The sequence below is a fragment of the Anoplopoma fimbria genome, chromosome 6, assembly GCF_027596085.1.
Source record: "Anoplopoma fimbria isolate UVic2021 breed Golden Eagle Sablefish chromosome 6, Afim_UVic_2022, whole genome shotgun sequence".
NCBI lineage: Eukaryota > Metazoa > Chordata > Actinopteri > Perciformes > Anoplopomatidae > Anoplopoma > Anoplopoma fimbria.
In genome coordinates, this window is record NC_072454.1 from 21,278,810 (window position 1) to 21,302,101 (window position 23,292).

At 39.2% G+C, this 23,292-nt stretch overlaps 1 protein-coding gene across 1 annotated transcript in view; it reads left to right on the forward strand.

Moving 5' to 3' along the window:
- slc24a3 (solute carrier family 24 member 3) overlaps positions 1-23,292 on the forward strand; it is a 99,827-nt gene that overhangs the window by 63,433 nt on the left and 13,102 nt on the right. Inside the window, 1 exon segment of the mRNA XM_054600136.1 lies at positions 18,871-18,947. Within this exon segment, the coding sequence (XP_054456111.1) occupies positions 18,871-18,947 (77 nt within the window).

Consider the following 23,292-nt stretch of genomic DNA (forward strand, 5'->3'; position numbering starts at 1 on the left):
GTTTTAGGAGAGTATGCCCAAACCCAATATATTTTCTCAAAGCCAGTACAAATAACTACTCTCTTCAGCTGACATTGGTTATAATATTCAATAATATAATCATCGATGACGTTATAAAGGCTTTGTACACCTTACATGCAGTTGATTCAGATCAAAACAGTGTGATTGAATTATTAGGGGTGTTAGGGTCTGCCAACTGTCCTGTGAAATGCATTTATCAGATGTTTTAGATAAAATATAGGCTTAGTCTAACATTTCTTAATAAATAAGAAAATACTTTTCATTTGTCAAGTACTTAATTCACACAGTAGTATGCAAAAAATATTCTATTTAATAATTGAATTACCAGAAAAACCTGCTTTATTATATCGTTATTGTGATGTGAAATTACCTTCATCAGGATAGAAGAGTTTGGCCATATTACCAAGCCCGAGTTGGAAATTGAGTATAAAAGTGATGTGAAATTGCACAGCTTTTGGCTCTTCAAATTCTTAGTTATGTCTTTATGATAAGATAAAGTCACAATGATTAAAATGGGAGCACATACAGCAGCTACATTTAAATATGAGCTTAAAATGATTTTTAAAATTGGTCGACAGAAGTGCCTGAAGGTCACTAAACTATCTAGAGATATGAGCATAGTGTTTTTCTTTCTTTTCTTAAAGCAATGCAGTAGATTTTTTTTACAGATGAACACAGACCAAAACACATTCATTCAGAAGCAAGAAAGGAAAAAAATGAAAAGGATGGTCTTCATTCTCTTCGTCTTTGTTCCCACTGACTGGCTTGCGTGTGTTTGTAATTAAGCAGCAGGCTCATAGTCGCACGCTGTCAGAGACGTGGATTACACTGGCCCAGTGTACTGTGAATGAGAACACCTCAGTCCAGCTACACATTGTCTCACATTACTTCCTGCTGTTTCCCATTGTTGGTCGTCAGGTTGAAATCGACTGCTTAAGTGGCTCGAGGTCTGTGTTCTGTACATGGTAACATACGATCTAGTTTTTGTACGTACTGTGTTTTCTTTTCTGTATAAAAGGACTAAAGCATTATTGTGGGCTTGGATGGTGTTGCCTAGTGCCAGTCAGTGCAAACCGGAAATTAATTATGGTTTAAAATATGCAATTATCTAAAATCAGAACAGGCCGGGCTGGTGAGGGCTTTGATTAGACATATATACAGTATAAATGGCAAACGCAAAAGAGATTTCTGCGGGCCAAGCTGGCTACCTTCTGGTTAGCCTATGCTAACTTAAATGTGCATAAAACGATTCAATCATGCTTCAAGACTTTACAAATGTTATTACACCAAATTAATCAAATTCAGATAGTGAAACGAGTCATTTCATGACGCTCAAAATAATTGATCCGCCATTATGCGGCTGCAATGTAGTAGGCGTACAATTATTGGCTGTTTGTAGTTTTTCTAAAGTCGGAGGAAAACTGAATTGTTATCGTGGGAGACTTTTATTGTGAAAATGTTTGCATTAGTTTTATCGCCCTAAAATTAAACTTAACAAAACTGCTGTAAATAACTGCCAATGGCTGTGAAAGAGGTCACTTGGCTTGCGGATGAGAGGGCACTTTAAAATTTCCCCAAAAACGCTTTTTGCTCACTTGTTTCTAGTGTTCCATTGGCCGATGGTGGCATGCATGCCTGACGTTGCCAAGCCCTGGTCTGGTGCTTCTGTAGGGAGAGGAAAGCAGGTTGAAAATAAATCTCATAGGTTTATCATCTTAATCGAGAAGGGTTTTATCATTAAAATCTTCTTCATGCATGGTTTTATCGCCCAACCCTACAGCTGTAGCATACATAGCATTAGCTATTGCTAGGCTGTTAGCACACAGATGGGGTCCGTCCCTTTGCAATATTAGGGACGGACCCTAACGTTGCCAAGCCCTGGTCTGGTGCTTCTGTAGGGAGAGGAAAGCAGGTTGAAAATAAATCTCATAGGTTTATCATCTTAATCGAGAAGGGTTTTATCATTAAAATCTTCTTCATGCATGGTTTTATCGCCCAACCCTACAGCTGTAGCATACATAGCATTAGCTATTGCTAGGCTGTTAGCACACAGATGGGGTCCGTCCCTTTGCAATATTAAAAAGGGAGGTGACCCACAGTCAAAGTTTTGATTGGCAAAAAAACAGCTATGTTTTTGCGTGATGAAGGTGAGTCTATATTTAGATATAGGTATTATTTTGGTAGATACTACTTTGAAATATTGCAACAGTGGGAATACATTTCATTATCCCTCCAACGAAGAAACAAGTGTGTAAAACCCACAAAGTAGGCATGAGAAAGGTTAATGAAGGGGAAAATTGAAAGACTGGGCAAAAAGATTGAAGCTTCCAGGTAGAGCTGCCCTCTGCTCCGTTCTCTCTATAAACTGTCCCTTTAAGGGTCTGCAGCCTCAGGCCACAATTAGCACCAGAGCGCTCAGTGAGGGAGAGCGACGGGTTCATCGTAGCCCACCCTTGAGCTACAGTATCAGAATGAATATTCCATTGCATCATAAGTTGTGTCAATGTTCAAACTGTGAACAGTGTATAAGAAATGGAGTTATCTGGTAGCGAGGAAAAAACAAAAATGTAGTGGTTGATGAGTTAATTGGCAGAAAAATACCCATCTTTGGTCTGAAATGTCTCAATAAATATCAGATTTTGCGTCTTTTCTAGCTAGCACCATAACGTTAAATGTTCAAGCTGTCATTAACTTTGGTTAATGACCAAATACCTGCAAAACTAACAACATTCCCATAATGCAACTCTGTGTTTTAGTGCTCAGTTAAGATGGTGACCATAGTAAACGTTTCTTGCTGAACATTCAGCTTGTCAAGATTGACATTTCTCTGATACCAACGTACCGTAACTTCCCTAGTGACCTGCCCTTTCCTTATCACTGGCGTTTACCCCACTGAAGAAGATCACAAAGGTGCTGCTTCCCGCTTGTATCCACCGCTTATGTTTAGCTGTCTTAATATGATCTTATATATCGATGTTTCCACCGACCAAAAAAGGAAATCCTGCAGTTTGGGCAGAACTTTGTATTTCAGTTTCCGGACACTTTACTAAGGAAGGAGTAAGCCTCACGGAGCTTTTTTGAAAAGTCTGACCTTCTATTCAGCAAAAAAACTGTTAGCGTCTGACATGTTTTGTCATAGCAACAGCCTTGACAACCATTCATTGACATGTTTTGTGTGATTGGATGTTGAAAACCTGTACACTAGTGTTTTACAGATATTTCATCCAGGACTCTTGAAAGCGGGAGAATCCCAGACAAAGGACATACGAAGGAGACATATGACACATATTATCATCCACACACGAGACATTGAAGATGTATTATATCGATATTACTATTCTCTATAAATTATGATTCCCAGGTCAGCACGGGTCATAATCTGATTTCTTGCTGCCCACGTTCGCTGCCTCGCTGATTAAATGCCAGCATTACCATGTAACCTTTTAGCTGGGAGGTAGCACACACACACTTACACACACTTTGGAGATGAGAATGCAGGAGTTTTTTTTTTTTCTGATGCAGAGAGTACAGAGAGAAAACCTATTCCAGGGCAGCGCTTGTTAAAAGTTTTTACTGTCATCGCGGAAAGGAAGGGTGATTGATTTGGAATGTGTCCCGTCAGGAGAGCTGTGAAACCAGTCAGTCACGTCCTGAATGAATATGGTTCCCTGATATGAAGCCATCGCACGCCAAGCACTCTCAATAGCAAATGACACGGATCACCAGCTAAACCATTTGAGTCTTCTATCCACACCACCTTCGTCTAATCCACTACATTTACCTTTACTTCACTATATATATCTCTGACAGCTTTAGTTATTGTTATTAATTATTTTTTCTCATACAAAGACATTTCCTGGTTCCAGCTTCCCAGATGTGAAGATTTGCTGCTTTTCCTTTCAATAATTATCTTTTTTAATTATTTGTAACTTATCAGTAATAATGTTGTGGTTTGGACGGCTGCTGGACAAAACAAACGTTGTTTATATGTCACTGAGGTGCTGTGGGTAATTGAGATGTCATTCCTTACTATTTTTAAAAACCAGACTGTCACTGGATTAATAGAGAAAGTTATCAGCAGATGAATCCATAAAGAAAATAATCATTATTTAATCCTTAATATAAATGAAGCTCATTAATAGTATTATTAAAATAACAAGAATAATAAAACCTGCATAATACAAATCTATTGTTAGAGTTTATATTAGTATAACAGTCATGGGGGACATCTTTCTACTTTTAATAATTTAAGTACATTTCCCTGATGATACTTACATACTTTGAATGAAGTAACATTTTCAACGCAGGACTTTTACTTGTAACATAGTATTTTTACAGTGTGGTATTCATGCTTTTACTGAAGTAAAGGATTTTAATTCTTCCTCCATCACTGGTTGCTACAGTATGTTTCTGTGTGCTGGCTGTAAAAACAAATATGCCTCTGAGACAATAAATCTGAATCCAACATAAAGGCCTGTTGGAGACAGTTATGGGTGGTGTTTTGCTCATTTGGTGTCTTTTCTCCTTTGAATTTAAATGTGAGAGACTAATTAAAAGACAATTCCATTTTGTTATAACAATTACAGCTATTTTATTTGGGGGAAAAAAGCAATGTTTAAATCAATCAGCAAGCAGGCTACATATGTCTGACCAGCGCCAACCGCAGATTAACGTTTTTTTTAGTTTTTGGTCTCTTGGATCGGCAACAAGCTATAAACACAACTTTGACATATGAATTTGTGGCTAATGTGATAGCAAGCGGCCTATTGATCCAGGAGACACAGTGCAACATTAGCATTTATTTGAGGTTGCATTTATTTGACGAATTGATGAATATAAGTCCAAAATTCACTTTTCTTGAAGCTCTATTTGGTCTCTACCAAGTCCTTATGGAATTTCTGGCTATTTATTTGCTAAATACTCCGCTGTGTTCACCAGCTGGCTGCACATTTTTTTAATCAGTAATTTGCTGCTGGGCAGACCAGAGGGTTTTCACCAAAAACAGCTGCTTGCTGTAAGTGGAAATGATGGTGATGAGAACAGAAAGTGAACCAAAACAGTAAAATTTTGTCTGTGAAACCATAACAATGTGCTTAAAGATGCCAACATGCTCCAAACAGCTGATGTCCAAACTGCAGAGTTGGGTTGTCACTTCAAGCATCACCTTTAACCTGACACCTAGTCACTTATTCCTTTGGCATTATACAGTGGGTACGGAAAGTATTCAGACCCCTTTAAATTTTTCACTCTTTGTTTCATTGCAGCCATTTGCTAAAATCGAAAAAGTTCATTTTTTTTTTCGCATTAATGTACACTCAGCAACCCATCTTGACAGAAAAAACCAGAAATGTAGAAATTTTTGCAAATTTATTAAAAAAGAAAAACTGAAATATCACATGGTCATAATTTTTCAGACCCTTTGCTGTGACACTCATATTTAACTCACATGCTGTCCATTTCTTCTGATCCTCCTTGAGATGGTTCTACTCCTTCATTGGAGTCCAGCTGTGTTTAACTAAACTGATTGGACTTAATTAGGAAAGGCACACACCTGTCTATATAAGACCTTACAGCTCACAGTGCATGTCAGAACAAATGAGAATCATGAGGTCGAAGGAACTGCCCAAGGAGCTCAGAGACAGAATTGTGGCAAGGCACAGATCTGGCCAAGGTTACAAAAGAATTTCTGCAGCACTCAAGGTTCCTAAGAGCACAGTGGCCTCCATAATCCTTAAATGGAAGAAGTATGGGATGACCAGAACTCTTCCTAGACCTGGCCGTCCAGCCAAACTGAGCAATCGTGGGAGAAGAGCCTTGGTGAGAGAGGTAAAGAAGAACCCAAAGATCACTGTGGCTGAGCTCCAGAGATGCAGTAGGGAGATGGGAGAAAGTTCCACAAAGTCAACTATCACTGCAGCCCTCCACCAGTCGGGGCTTTATGGCAGAGTGGCCCGACGGAAGCCTCTCCTCAGTGCAAGACATATGAAAGCCCGCATAGAGTTTGCCAAAAAACACATGGAGGACTCCCAAACTATGAGAAATAAGATTCTCTGGTCTGATGAGACCAAGATTGAACTTTTTGGCGTTAATTCTAAGCGGTATGTGTGGAGAAAACCAGGCACTGCTCATCACCTGCCCAATACAATCCCAACAGTGAAACATGGTGGTGGCAGCATCATGCTATGGGGGTGTTTTTCAGCTGCAGGGACAGGACGACTGGTTGCAATTGAAGGAAAGATGAATGCGGCCAAGTACAGAGATATCCTGGAAGAAAACCTCCTCCAGAGTGCTCAGGACCTCAGACTGGGCCGAAGGTTCACCTTCCAACAAGACAATGACCCGAAGCACACAGCTAAAATAACAAAGGAGATTTCGGAACAAGTCTGTGACCATTCTTGACTGGCCCAGCCAGAGCCCTGACCTAAACCCAATTGAGCATCTCTGGAGAGACCTGAAAATGGCTGTCCACCAACGTTCACCATCCAACCTGACAGAACTGGAGAGGATCTGCAAGGAAGAATGGCAGAGGATCCCCAAATCCAGGTGTGGGAAACTTGTTGCATCATTCCCAAGAAGACTCATGGCTGTACTAGCTCAAAAGGGTGCTTCTACTCAATACTGAGCAAAGGGTCTGAATACTTATGACCATGTGATATTTCAGTTTTTCTTTTTTAATAAATTTGCAAAAATTTCTACATTTCTGTTTTTTTCTGTCAAGATGGGTTGCTGAGTGTACATTAATGCGAAAAAAAATGAACTTTTTCGATTTTAGCAAATGGCTGCAATGAAACAAAGAGTGAAAAATTTAAAGGGGTCTGAATACTTTCCGTACCCACTGTACAAGTACTGATAAGTGTAGCAAGTTTTTTAAAAGCTTTCTAATATGCCAGAATGAAACTTGTCTGTTGTTTTTTTATGGGAGGCATTATGTTTTGGATTGTATGTCCGTCTAGCTGTTCCATTCTCGTGAAGCTGATTTCTCAGGAACACCTGGGCGGTATTTCTTCAAATTTGGCACAAACATCCACTTGGAGCCAAGGATGAACTGACTAGATTTTAGTTGTCAAAGGTCCACATGTTGGTGCCATTCTTCTGAAAACGATATCTTGAATTTAGTTCCTGTTCCCCCATATATCTTTTTGATAAAATGATGAAGTGATGACATTTTGGACATACATGGATGTAAAGTGAGACTCCACTGGTTGGCAGAGGCATACAATGACAAGACGCTAATCGTAGACTCTCTGCAAGCTGTTGAAGATTGGTTGTTAGTGGAAAAAAACACCCTATGATAGCAAGTGTAGTGTGTTTTCCTAGTTGTAAGACTTTGTTCAAGTGACATAGTAAAGATCGGATTTTTGGTTTTCTTTTCCCGAACTATCAAGTCGGGCAGTACTTAGGTTAGTTGCCCAGCTACTGTAGCTCAAGGGTGGGCTACGGTGGACCCGGCGCCCTCCCTCTCTCAGCCGGCTCTGGTGCTAATTGTGGCCTGAGGCTGCAGACAGTTAAAGCGGCAGTTTATAGAGGAACAGAGCGGAGGACAGTCGATCTGATCTCTGCTTCCGCTCTCATCCAGTCTTCCCATTTTCCGTGCTTTACTTTTGTTTTTCCTATTTTACTGCTTCCTTTAAAATCATTTCTGTAGATTCCCTTTTCCTTCACACTACTGCAGACATAAATAGCCGTCATAAAGTCATGTTTATTTGTATCTATTCAACACTGATGTTGGCAGGCGATTTACAGGAAGACGTTGTAAAGAGAGTCGACCTCTCTTCGTGCTTCCCCCTCGTTTTCTCTAATTTCTTCACTCTTTTTTCCCGCTGACGAATGTCCGATGTGTTAGGTAATACCACCCACTTACTTGTAAGCACTTGTGGCAGAAAATAAATGCAACCACATGCTGCCGTTTGTGTGTTTGTGTTTGTGTGCGTGTGTGTGTGTAGTTGCATGGCTTCTTATGGGCTAAACTGTTAACCACTAGCAGGCGTAAGGCCACAGGGTTGAACGTTTTAAGCTTACATCATATTTCTTAACGCCGCGTACATGCACATGGCGTGCCGACTGCGTCTTAAGCCGCTCAGTTAAGAGAATAAATACACGAGGCAAAGACAGTTTGCATTAAACACTGAACCCAAATGACACTGTCAGAATGGCACTTTGTCAGGGGCTGAGCCTCAGCGCCGGGCTTAGCTCCCAATGCATTAAACCGCCATCTTTAGGAATGGGACAGATACCGCAAAACTGGCATACGTGTGTGTTTGTGTGTGTGTGTGTGTGTGTGTGTGTGTGTGTGTGTGTGTGTTTGTGTGTGTGTGTGAGTCAACTGTGTTAGTAGGTAGTAGGGGAGATATTAGGATTATGTGTGTGAGCGCTTGACTGAACATCGAAAAGCTCCTCGTCTCAACACAATGTTCACCGACCAAACTGTTGCTCCTTATGAATGTGATATTGTTTGAAGGTCTGTGTTGATATTTTGGGGATTCTGATAATTCTCTACAAGAAAAAGGTGATGTTATAATTTTTGATAATAAACTGCTACGTGGTCAAACAAACAAGACAGAACGTGGTATCTCAGGAACACTGAGACAATTACTTCAAATGTTGCACATATGTCAACTTGAAGTCTAGGTTTGATCGATTCAAATTTGAAGGTCAAAGGTCACTGTGACCTCACAAAACAAGTTTTTTGGGGTCATAACTGAAGAATACAAACAGCTTTCCCCTCTGTAGATGTGCGGAGAGGTCATCTTGGATTTTGGGTTTGGGGTTGGAGAAGTTCTCCCGACTTTCCAAGTCTGAAATCTGACTTCAGGGGGCATTCCAGTTGATATAACTGACTCTGAACCCGGAAATTCTGACTTCCCAGGTCAAAGGGGACCATGAGCCCACAAAACAGACAGACAGACAATCAAGGAAGAAAAAACATGCAATGTTAATACAACTAGATTTTTCAAATATTCATTTACAATAATAATTATATATTCTTTGTCCTATTGGCTGAATGGAAAAATTGTTGCAGTTTGTGTCAGTAATTTGTCAGTAATTAAATCTTTTAAAAAGTAAAAATAAATCCTGATGATATTGAAGTCAGCATTGATGCTAGCTGTATGCATTATTAGTCTTGTCAGAAACATACCGAATTTAACAAGTGATATTGGGCATGTGACGACACTACTTCTTGGACAGTGATGGGCAGTTTTAGAGGGATCAGCCCAACAGAAAAAAACGTTGACACACTGCCAAAAAATATTAAGAAAGATACATAGACCGTTGATCTCATATTTATGTAATAATGCTTCAAACAAGGTGGAAAAGTGAGCATTTTGGAGATACATGGTTTTCATGTGGCAGCAGGGCTGTAGTGGCCGTTGTTGATTTCCGACAGCGCTCTGTCTCTACACGCTGCATGTGTGCACGTGTTATCTCTCCATCACAACAGATGCTAACCATGCTTTGTCATAGATGGAGGGAAAGCCATCTGTCATCTGCATAAAGCCGCATCTTTTCTGCTGCTCTTAAAGCACAGAGGCCTCCTCCGATCCCTTTAATGATGTATAGGATTTGGAGGATTCTCTCTCATTTTCTCTCTCTCTCTCTCTCTCTATGTTTGTCTCTGCCTTTATTGGAGCTGCAGAGCTCTTATGTAATGCTTGTGGTATTATGTAAGTGTTGGGGGTGGCATCGGCCTGGGTTGGGTTGGGTTGGGATAGGGGGGGGAACTGTTGTTCCTCCGCCCCTGGAGTGACGAGCCCTCCGTCTTCACTAAGGTCAATCCACATTGATCTCACACGGCTCGGGATTTGATATTTGTGTGTGTGTGTGTGTGTGTGTGTGTGTGTGTGTGTGTGTGTGTGTGTGTGTGTGTGTGTGTGTGTGTGTGTGTGTGTGTGTGTGTGTGTGTGTGTGTGGCTTAAGCTGTGCCTCACATTTGTAGCATTCTCAGAAATGAATGAAAACCAATATAATTGATTGAACTGTCCAGGATTGAAAATTGTTAAATTGAACTGTCAAGCTGATGAAGACAGAAAACCATATTAATTTGATACCAACTCACCTTAAAAAAAAAGATTCCTTTGTGAAACATGTCAAATGTCGTTGTTTTAACAGAAAACACTGTGTCATGAAATAACGTAGGCTGTGAGGACTCCTAAAATAGAGGTCAGAGGTTAATCAAAGATAAAAGAAAAAAAAAATTCAGGGGAATAAAGTCAGCAAAGACCTACACACGCTAGAGCAACACACACAAGTGTCATTCAGAAGTAGAACAAGAAGAGGCTTGGGTTAGATAGTGTGATTAACCCAGCTCTTCTATTCACACATTCAATTAAACGATCTTAAGCTGTCACACATCCCCGCAGTGCTGAGGTACTTAAGGGCCGGTGAACTTGGTCAAGGAAAGTGATTTGAGAAAGGATTGTACACCCAGGACTGCGGTGACAACGCAACTTTTAATAAACGCTAATGTTGCTCTGTGGCTGCTGGATGTGTAAAAAGGAAATTGCTTGTTAACACAATAGCTAAATCAATATGGCTGGGTATCGTGTAAAATAATGAGGATTCTAGTTCCCATACCAGTACCCTTGAAGAGATTCAGATTTAGTTTTTTCTGCTTGGAGTTAGCGACTCCAACGTCCCTACTTTCAGAAACGACCTCCATCCGTCTTGATTCTGCTTGAAGCCTGACTTGTACTTTTCCACAATGGTAAATGGACTGTACTTGTATAGCGCTTTTCTAGTCTTCCGACCACTCAAAGCGCTTTTACATTACTAATCATTCACCCATTCACACCCCATTCATACACTGATGACAGGAGCTACCATGCAAGGTGCCACCTGACCATCAGGACCCTAACTAACATTCATACACATACATACACCGCAGGAACAGCCTGCGGGAGCAATTTGGGGTTAAGTGTCTTGCCCAAGGACACATCGACATGGACTGCCAGAGCCAGGGATCGAACCGCCGATCCTCTGATTGGGGGACGACCCTGCTCTCCACTGAGCCACAGCCGCTCAAGGTGGTTGCATGTGGAATGGTGAAGAGGAAACCTTGGCAAAGCCAACGATCTCAAAGCTGCTCAAAGTTCCCCATTTTTCCGCCCATTTGTGTCTGCGTAGTTAGAAAACGTTTGATGGACACAGATTTTGTTCATGTGGACACTCACGACCCTCGCCAAAGCATAAATCAAAATCCCTTCTCGCATTCTTGACCTGGGTTCACGTTTTGCTGTTTGCGGCCCCTATTTTTTACACCGACGTCAACCAAAGGCCAAGATTGGTTGCAGATTTCTCAAGATGGTTGCCAATGGCAACCTGGCAACCCCTGCTGTTGAGCCCTGACCCACCACGACAACAACCTGTTCACCCTGCTGCTTTCTGTCAAGCAATGCAGAAGTAACCACAGTTGTACCACCAGACCAGAGAGAAGCTTCTTTCCTCAGGCTGTAAAACAAAAACTGATCCTCCATACTCGTAAAAAAAATCTCACAATTTACCAGAAATCCCATTCTTTGCTTTTCTCTTTTTCCTCTTGTCTCTGTACATTAATTGTGAGTGTTTAGCTCAAGTTGAAACATCAGGTCGTTCAGATCTGTCTTCACCACAGTTCACGCCACCTAAATCATATTTACATACGTTTACATCTACACACTTAAAAAAAAACAGAACTTCGTGATTTATTTGGCCACTAGTGGGCAACAGAAACAAGCTGTGAACAGAACTTTGACATGACATTTGAAGATGATATGGCAAAGTTGTTTGCAGTCCTAATCATTTTATAAATTAAGGGGTCCTTGACCCTATAACATTCGAGAACCGCTGGGCGAAACAAAATAATGATACGAAATGATAACAATCCCAATGCATTGTTGAAAAAGAACTGCTGATTTCAAAGTGTCAGGGCCAAGGATTCACCGAGGCGTCTAGGGTTAGGGTCGACATTTCATCTAACCGTTTTTTTCGAGTTGCTCTCAGTTCAGTCAGATTTCTTCCAATATACCACTACAGGAGTACACCTCAGTAATGTGAACCATCAAAGCCCACGGCAGAATCGAAAGGGAGGCTCCCACGGGAATAAGGCAAAAACTTTAACTAATCGATATCTCCATGACACTTCCCCCAGTTGATTACTTACACTAAGACAATTATTTTCTAAATGATATACTGCATTTGAGGCAATATCTTAATAAATTTGTGCATATTTGTATACATTTCAGAAATCTGAATACTGGATTAAGGCAGGTTCAAAATTCTTGTTTCAATTTTAGATTTCTAGAGAGGGAATTCTTGGATATGTCTTTTATTATCACTCCATAAATCAGATAAAACTTTTACCAATGTTTTAAAAATAATACATAAATCAGGTATTAATGATATATGAACAAACCCCTCTTAAAGATATGTTTTGTTTGTCTTCCCCAGATGACTCCTCACATTAAGACAATCATTTTTTGTGAATATATGTTTATGTTCAAATATTGAAATGAGGCATTATCGAATGCTAACTTTTGGTCAACTTTATAGAAATCTAAACTTTGGTTGTTTTCACTTCACTTCTCTAAAAGTTGACATGTTATGGAAGCAAAATAGCCTGAAGTGTCTCCCCTTAAAATGACTAAATATGTAAATGTCATTGGCTGAAGGTGTGAAGGGGACATCATATTCCTCTCTCTCATTTAAAAATAGAACGATACACTTTATTTCTATAGCTTACACATTTTTAAACAATTACAACAGAAATAGCATTCAAATGTATTCCAATGCTGCAAACAATCAGTTAAAAATACAATAAAACTACATAGAAATATATTATTTCAATAAAATACAGTGGGTACGGAACGTATTCAGACCCCTTTAAATTTTTCACTCTTTGTTTCATTGCAGCCATTTGCTAAAATCGAAAAAGTTCATTTTTTTCGCATTAATGTACACTCAGCAACCCATCTTGACAGAAAAAACCAGAAATGTAGAAATTTTTGCAAATTTATTAAAAAAGAAAAACTGAAATATCACATGGTCATAAGTATTCAGACCCTTTGCTGTGACACTCATATTTAACTCACATGCTGTCCATTTCTTCTGATCCTCCTTGAGATGGTTCTACTCCTTCATTGGAGTCCAGCTGTGTTTAATTAAACTGATTGGACTTGATTAGGAAAGGCACACACCTGTCTATATAAGACCTTACAGCTCACAGTGCATGTCAGAACAAATGAGAATCATGAGGTCGAAGGAACTGCCCAAGGAGCTCAGAGACAGAATTGTGGCAAAGTTGTGTTTATTGAATGAGTGCTTTTGAGTACATTTTCATGCTGCTGAGTGAATCCAAATATGGTGCTATGCTAAAGACTCCAGTGCTCTAATAGTGTGTCCCATCCTCTGTTCATCCTACACTGTGTAAAGCTGTTCAGAGAGGCTGCAGACTGCACTTAAACCCACAAATTACCAGATAACGCAGATTACACATTTTCAGAAACAGCTTTAATGCAGCAGCTACTGTAAATCATATTGATTTTTTTCTTTTTTTCTTTCTCTAAATCCAGAGATTATGCAACGCTTTTGTTTCACTCTCTGTATGACAACCTCTTTTTTTTTCTCCACAGAATATTTAACAAGATTAGAGTGGTGTGAGAGGGTGATGTCAGTTCAGTGCTGATGTCAGGATGGTCCCACCACCATTGTCCTCAGTACGAGTTTGTTTAATGCTAAATCAGGATGGATGCTCATATATGACTGACTGTGCTTGACATGAGGCAGAAGCATTTTGACATGTACAATTTAAACACTTAGCAGAGACTTTAATCCAGAGTGTCAGAGGCCAGCAGTAACGTAAATCCTGTATGGCATACATGAACACATGCCATGTAACCAAGAAGCTTGTATCATAAGTTTAAGTAGAATAAGGGTGCCAACACTTTATTGTACAGTATATACAGTTTGCAAAAGTCATTTTTTATCTATATGCATGTATTTAACTCAAATGGAAAAAAGCTCTGCCTTTATGCCTGTGCTTTGATTTTCTCAACAACGCACATCCGATCAACTTCACACTTGGCGACTGTATTGCTGAGGACCAAAGCTAGCTACTATAGGCACTTTTCACAGCAGCTATTTTGACATGTCATGGCACGGAAAAAAATGTGAAAAGGGTTCATATTACACCACCCAAAAACACGTCCATCAGGGGGCAACTGCTCTGGTTGTATAGAAGTCTCTAAGAAAATGACTCTTCTTCTCTCTTGATTTATTACCTCAGTAAACATTGTAAACATGAGTTTATTGTCTCAATCTCTAGTTTCAAGTCTTGAAAATCTTCAAGTTAAAGTCTTCAAGTCGTAGTCCAAATATGGTCACTTCAGTTCCCTGGTTGCAAAAAAACAAGATGGTGAAGGTCAAAATGCCGAAACTCAAGGCTTTTAAAACTGCAGTCCACAAACCAATGGGTGACTTCTCAGCTGTACAACGTGTCACCCTATATACAGCAGGTCCAGAGATAGAAGACTGTTCTATCGTTCACATGGGCATAACGTTTCCATTGCAGACAATTCACAACAGCGCCATGTCTGGAAGAAGGCTTTATCAGAAACAACTGGGTATTCAATGGCAATATAACAGGAAACACCACAACAATATTGTTCTGTAATCATATTTGTGACTACACGTTTTGCAATTTTAATAATGACTGCATAATAAAAAACATAATAGGCTTTTAAAAGACACTTAGAGACAATTGCAAGTGACAAATATTTTTTTTACGTTTTTTTCGAGACCCCCTAAATATTGCTGTTGATGCTTTGAGGGGCTATCAGGTCTAAACCAAGTGGGGTCTCGTACACTCCCGAAAATGAAATGGTTTTGTAGCGACAAAGTTATTAAATTTAGTTAAGTTAGTTTTTTTTAATTTTGCCAAATTTTTAATTGAATTAGAAAATGGTCTGGTCAAAGAATGAATAATGTAAATAATGATTATGAATACATTTTCTTACTATCAGTACTATCAAAATAATCTTTTTTTTTTAGATAGTATTGACTGTTTTTGTCTCTGTAACTAAACACCTCTACTGTATTACTGTATGTATGTCTGTCAGAATGAGTGTTTGAATAGTAGATATTTTTTATTTTTGGAGCTTGTCCCTCCCTTGGTCAGTGTCTGCATTAGTGCCAGGTTGAGGAAAAGAAAGGAAAGAGAAAGGACAGCTTTGTGACAATGGCCTGTCTCTCACACACACACACACACACACACACACACACACACACACACACACACACACACACACACACACACACACACACACACACACACACACCTATAGAAGAGTTGGCCCGTGTCCTTGCCTGCATCGTCCAGGCTCAGTGAGCCTCTAATCTGTGAATTGCGAAAACACAAAGACTCCAAAGAGAACCAGTCACGCCAACAGACCAACGCTGTTTGTGGCGGTTATTTTGGCTGAAGCTTCGTCTCATCGGCATGTATAGAGGCCTGTGCGTGCTTGTGTTGATATGTGTGGTGTGAGTGTGTATTGCTGATTGTATGAATATGCATACAATATGTGTCAGATGTGAGACGACACGGAGACTGAACTTAATTGTTGTCTTCCCCCCGTTGTTCTCAGTGTGCTGCTGCTCTCTGTTTTTGTCCAAGTTCTTTGTTTGTCAGTGTGTGTGTGTGTGTGTGTGTGTGTGTGTGTGTGTGTGTGTGTCTGTGTGTTTGTGTGTGTTGCACTACTTCTTGGCACAGTCTGTCCTTGCTGTGAAGGTTCTGTGGGAAAACAGATTCTACTTCTGGAAAAGGCCCGGCAAAGATACTGAAGTTGTTCCTTTTTTTTTAAAGATGACTCTGCGTTTAGCATCTGAGGCGTTGGGCTGAAGCTCTTACAGTAACCAGGTTTAGTTAGAACAGAATTTAAAGCACTCTAAAAATGAAGAGAGAAAATGGGAGAATGTTTATGTAGATTTGTGGCACAAAATGCTATCCATAGCGTTTGTTAATATATGCAATTTGTGCAAAATTAGCTTCCTGATAAGCATTTCCATCTTTTTTAATCCTAAAAAGATGGATATATATTCAGATGTCTAACGGAAATGATTTGCTGTTGCCAATCACCGGTCACTGTAGTAGACGATACATCTGGAATCTATCCAGTACAACCACATCTGACCTCCTGACCACTGGGCAGCCCACTGAGCAGCTTGGGGTTAAAGGCCTTGCTCAAGGGCCATTCTAAGTTTGGAATAAAGAGAGGCGTCAAGCGCTGCCTGGTTTATCATGCCTGTCCGGTGATTGAACCAACGACCTTCCGGACACCTTGCTTGCTGTTCAGACTGACCAATCAAAGTATGCGGTATCAAACTGAGGACAGCTCAAACTAAAACTTTAAAGAATTTATATTGGATTGAAAGTGTAAAAAAAAAAAATGGAAATGGCCTGTACTTGTATTGCGCTTTTTTTGTCATACGACCAGTCAAAGCAATTTAACACTACATCATTCACCCATTCACACCCATTTATACACTGAAGGAACAGCCTTCGGGAGCAATTTAGGGTTGGTTGTCTTGCTTAAGACATATGTACAGTCTCTGAGTTTGACCATAATAAACATAGAATTAGAGGTAAAGGTCTATTTCATTAATTCAATCCACTCTATAACCTTCCTTTATGGTCAAACTCTTTTTTTTTTTCTTTTTTTTTTCAGTGACAGATCCAAATCATGCAAGATTGTCCATGTTGTCTCTCTTTTTTTGTTTCCCTTCCTGCCACTCTCATCTCTTCTCTCCCTCCGTGCTGCTGTCACTTCCTATGAGCAGACAGGCCCCTGTTTGTGTGTTCGGGGCCACGCGGGGCCGGCTGGAGCCGGAGCCGCCTGACTCACAAGCTCTCGGGGCTGTTGGGGAGAGAGAGAATGTCACTGCACATTGGGTTGCCTCAGCGTTACACAAGCGCACACACGGACAAACATGGGCGGACAAACACACAAACAAGGAAAAATCGCACACACACACACACACACACACACACACACACACACACACACACACACACACACACACACACACACACACACACACACACAGAGCAAGTCAGGCAAATCCCAAATACACACACGCAGTAACATTTGGGCTATTTTTAGAGCCGGCCGTTCGTATGCAGACTCATATGCAACAGGAAATGCACATGATGGCTGCGGATGAAGACGCTGTATTTTGGCGTGTTGTGATTGGCCACCGCTGTCAGACAGTGAGTCAGGGTGGTATCTCAATCAGGACCACTTCACACCGAGCGTGTCTGGATTCAAACCCCTGGCAATTCTTTCTTTTGGTTCAGTTTTTGCTTTTGGTTTAATTTTGAACTCAAGTGACACCAATTAATTACACGTGTTTTCCCTTAATATGCAGTTTTTGCTCCGAACAGAGCTTTAACATGACATGAGTGAAAACATCAGTTATTATGAATAGATTTGTTCCTAATTTATCATGCAAGTAATTTTTTTTGTTAAATGTCCTTTTACCAACTTTCTGGTATTCAGAATGTTCTCATTACAGGCAGAATTCAGGAGTGGTCTCAGACTTGTTGTATGAGTTATATATAAATAATTCTGTTTTCTTTTACACAGGGGAAAACATTAGTTTGACTTAAAGTCAAAGTAAAATGAAAATTTGGATGACATAAGCCTCTGTACTGTGAGAATTCCCCCAAGAGGGATTGAGAACAAATCCTCAGCAGTTTATTGGACCCCCAAAAAAGTGGGTGGGCTTAGTTCACATGACGCACAACACCCTCTGAAGGGCAACGGAAAAATAAATAAACAGAATGGCCGGATGGAAAAATGTAACATGAATGGCAATATGTTGCTATGCTGATGAATTAAATATTTTAAATTGAATTACAACATCTTTTTCTAGTGCGAGGGTGCTACGAAACAATTGTAAAAATCAGTTAAACTCTTAATATTTTTTACTTTGAACAGCAAGGCCCTCTGGAGAAAGGACAAACATCCGTTGTTGCTTGTGGATGGATGGATGTCATTATATTATTGGTTTTAATAGGGTTGGTACTAGCTTTAAAAAGCACACTTTTTTTTACAGGAAGAAAAAGATTATTGGATTTTGATAAAAGAATACAAAGACATAGATATATATATATTTTTTTTTTGCATACATGACCGGGGATCAGATCTAAAATAGGATTTAAAGGATTTTTTTTCATTTTCATTTCAACCGTAAGATTTGAAGTTTGAATATGTTACGAAAATCAACTTAAATAAAATCAATCAAATCTATAAAGGGGGTTAGGGCACACAGAGCAGCCTGAGTTGGTGATAATAAGTTCTGATGAGTTTTTACAGTTAAAATGGTTGTCATGGTTGTACCGTCCCAGACTCAAGATGAGACAGATGAGTTTGAGGTCTTGGAAATATATCAATATTAATTATATGACCGATGACCAAAATCCGGAACAAAAGTACATACGTAATTTTTTTTATGGAAAGCAGACACAAGTTTATACATTTTGGTACAGTGGCTTGTCATTCATGTCTTTCTCTTTTCCAACATCACAGGGGAAAAAACAGTTCTTGAAAAAGATGAAACAGATCATGAAATCAATTCTTTGAATTTCAACTAGTGGATTTATTTAAATTCACCGTAGTGTCACTGCTTTGTGCGTTTACTCATTGTATATAATAAAGATTTTATATATTTTTTTTTTTTTATGTATGTTTCGTTGTTAGATGAGAGATTCCGTGAGTCCCTCAGGATATCTCCCACTCACACCTGCAGTTGATGTATCATTTTTCATATTATTCTTTCAGTGTTAAAGCATGTGTTTGTGTGTTCTTTTTTTCTCTGCAGCAATCCACGAGTTCCCCAGGGATTACTTCACCTACCAGGAGCGTGTTGATGGAGCTGTAGGCCTTCATGTCCTCTGTGTGAGTGTTTCCTGCATTAAACATTTAGAAAAGGGTGCCATTGCTTATACATTTATATAGTCACTGCATTAAACTCTTGATTTATTTCCTTTGTCCTTAAATCAACAATCACATTACACATTGGAAAAAGGCTTTCTTCAAGGAAATGCGTATCAAAGTGATAAAAAAATGATAAACGGTTAATTATGAATGCGACTGATATCTCCTATCAGAGCTTCATCAGTGCTGCGATGTGTCTTTAAGGCTTTTTTAATGCAGCATCAAATCAGTGTGCACTGTTATCTAATGATGTAGAAGCCAAGGATTCTGTCCAGTGGTTTCTGGAGAAACTCTTAAATCTACTAAACCTTTTCTGCTGAATGAAGTCATGAGAGGGGAGGTGAGAAAAAAAAACCATTTGGTGATCCGTTCTCTTAGTTTGATCTAGATTGTTTTCCACCCTCCCCTATGACTTAAGAAAAGGGGGAATAAAAGCTTTTCTAGGTTAAAAAAAAGTGAATTTTGCTAGGGGAATTTCATTTGTGAACATTTTTGCAGTTGCTTATTTCCCTCGTTTTCTGTCAGTATATTTTTTTTGTTGTAATACAAATATCTGCCACAAGAGGCTGAATTTCAACTCTTCCCCAAGTTTTCAATAGGAATAAAGCATTCACATTTTCGTCCAGATCTACTTTGAGTTTTAATTTACATAACTTGCTAACACATGATGTACTGGGGAAATAAAAAAAGCTCACCTGGAAGAACAAATTTATGCTTTTTGCTCTATTTAAAACACGGTAGTAGTGGTGCACTTTAGCTTTTTTTCTATCCTGGTATATCTTTCTTTTCGATCTGTTTCAAAGATACAAAAAATATTGTAGGACCTTAGAGAGATTACAAAAACCTTTTTTTTTTTCACTTGTTCTTAAACACATGAGAGAAAATAATTGAGATCCTCCATAAAAAATGGATTGCCAGATTTTTTTTTCTGACAACCGACTGTAAACAACCCACGTGTCTTTGCTTCCACTCTGTGTGTAAATGTGTTCAGTTCCACTCTGCTCTCAGTAATGGCACCAAAATCAGAGACATGCAACACTAAACTAAGACTTGGAAGTCATTCTCAAACTGAACTTATTGTAACCTGAAGCCTAAAGTATTTACAAATTTCAAGGTAATGTAAATTCTCAATTAAGAGCCAATATTTAACTATAAAGCAAGAATCTCTGTCTCTCTGTCTGTATGTGTGTGTACTTCGCATTTCTCTAGTATCGTTCCTCTGATCTACTTCCCGCCATGTTGGTGTATTACTTGGGACCCAAGGGAGTGCAGTGTTGGGAGTTTATTCAGTGGACGTAGTAACTGTGACGCCACCCGATGGATGGTGGCCAAAATTTAACAATTAACTTTGAAAGGGTTAAAGTTCTAAGGTAAAAACACAACTCCCAGACCTGACATCGCCCAGGTAGAGACCTATCAATCACAATGTAGCCCCGCCCTAAAGCATACTCTGCTTCATGGTCTATTTGACTCTAAATGGACCATAATTTACTAAATGAACATCATGCTGTTTTGAAAAAAACTTGAAACTAGAGATTGAGACCATAAACTCATGTTTACAATTTAACTGAGGGAATAAATCAAGTGAGAAGTAGAGTCATTTCCTCATAGGCTTCTATACAATTGGATTTATTTTTGCAAACAGAGGAGTCGCCCCCTGATGGCCAGTAGAAAGAATGCAAGTTTAAGGCACTTTCTCCATGGCGTCTGGTTATGAATGGCCATGCACTCCAAACGGACAACGCTGCAAACAGCAATATGCGGGAGCAGAGCAATCGGCTTGTTCTGAATGGACACCTCACTACACTAGTTCAAATAATGACGCACACAAACACATGAGTGGGGGGGGGGGGGGGGTTGGGACGACCTGTACTCTAAAAGATGACTCGGTGAATCAGCATAGTGTACAATTACTTCAGCACTAATCTTAGTAACACAACACAGTCACGTCATACTCACCACTCCACTGCTTAGACACCTTTTTTTTTTTTCAACTGAAATATTTACATTCACAATTTCAAACTCCACTATGCTTTATTTTATCACTGCTAGGTCACCATTCATGAATAATAGCAGTCCAAATTAAAAGCCTACCAGGATAAGGGTTTGTCTGATGCACTGTGATAAGACTGAATTATTATAACTTCAACACTGATTCATACGTTGTATGACAATAAGTTTAAACAAAACCCTTTAGATAATTTTTTGGGAGGAGTGATTAGATACTTTTGTTATAATACTTTGTATATTCTATTTATTGTAATTATCTTGTATATTTTAGGTATAGGATGTATAGGAATTTAAATTCAAATTTCAAACTCTTTTTATGTTACCTCAAATGAATCCTAGCAGTCCAAATTAAAAGCCTACCAGGAGAGGGATAGATTATGTCCTTGGATGCACTGGAAGACTTTTAATGTGAAACATCTGTGCAGGAGGTGTTGACTTTTGTTAATGGTAAGAGCAATTAAAAAAAACGGCAAAGTAGACGCATTTGAAATGTAATTGTGAACAAGAACATTATTTCAGCAAATGAAACCACAAACATTCTTACTAAAAGATGGAAATAATACAAATCTGTATAAAAGTGGGGAAATTAGAAATTAAGACCTGTGTCTAATCTTAACTAACACACATACACACACACACACACACACACACACACACACACACACACACACACAAACACAAACACACACACACACACACACACACACACCACACACATAGGAGCCACCCACCGAGCCGGCAGCCAGTGTGGTGTAATGCGATAAGTGTTTGGCAGATGTTGAGCAGAGGCTTATGGGTGATGGGAGGACACACTGACGGACCGTCTAAAGATTTAGACACTGAAAATGTTCAGCATGTAAAAACCAAGGTTACGTCATTCCCTTTAATTGCATTCGTTTTTGTGGAAGGTCTGGTCTGTTCATCTATGAATGCTATATTCATATCACATATCAACATATGCAAAAAATATATATATATCTTTCTCAAATATGTTTTTTGTAGATGCTCAAATATTACACTGCTATGTATGCTATGTCCCTGGATGGAAGAAAGAACAAAGCTTGTATAAAAGAATGGCATTGAACTCATACTTCTGTTGTGTGTCTTTACAGAAACAGCATCTTTGTTACTCCTTACAACCTGTATCTAACAAGCTGTTTTAGGGATAATTAGGATATTTTTGAAGTAGATGGCAGTCTACAGTTTGCAGAAGAAGACCAAAGTACCAGCATGGAAGAAAAAGCAATGTACAGCTGTGGACGAGCAAACAAACCAAAAAGGGCCCACATAAAAAAAAAATTGATCACTTTAAGTGTGCGCTATATTTAAAATATTTTCACTGCTTTCCCTGCCAGACAGTCCTTTATGACAGGTAACTGAATCAGGTATATATATCTTGGCTCTTTCAAAGCTACTAGACTCCTTTGACAAAAACATTCACACTGGAGTGGCATGTCTAACGCTGCAGCAGTCATCTAGTTCGTTTGCGTTGTTGTGTGACTGGTGATTACAAACTCACCCTTTAAAAACACCAGACACATAATATATGACTTATGCCGCAAGGTAAAATTACTGTTTTTGTGCAAGTAGTCAGATGGCTTGAAGTACTACCCTGAGCCTTCCTCGTAGCACTTATTGCATTCGTATTAGTTGTTGCACTTACTGTATTTGTATCAGTTCGCTGCACTTATTGAATTTGTATTTGTTTACTGCACTTATCCTATTCGTAGTAGTTTGTAGCACTTATTATATTCGTATTAGTCTGTTGCAATTATTGTTTACCCATTCTGCCTCAGGCAAAATACTTTTGCTCTGTTTATGCTTTAAGATGCTTGTTTAAGAAAGGAGATATTATGACTTCTGGTGACTAGTAGTTCTCTTGAATACCTATGTTGAATACACTTCCTTTAAGTCGCTTTGGATAAAAGCTTGTTTTATTTTAATGTAATGTAATGTAAATGGCTTGGAAGAGAGCAAAGATAACAGCTTCAGTTTGTCGTCAGATCAGGCTGTCTGAAGTCAAACTATAAGCAGGGACAATATTATTTTTATAGGTGGCTATTCATACTTTAAAACAAAAAGGAAAGCAAATGTAGCTCAAGGTTGCCTACCCATTCTTCTACAGGCTTTACAGTGGAATACACCGGTGGCATCGAGTCCAAGTGGGAAAGTTGGGTTTGATGTTTAGTCTACAGACGGTTGCTTTAAGAGCTGAAGTGTTGCTTCTAGTGTACATTTTAGCCCACTTGTTTCTTTAGCCAATAGATAGATGTATTTATTCAATAGTAATTTATTT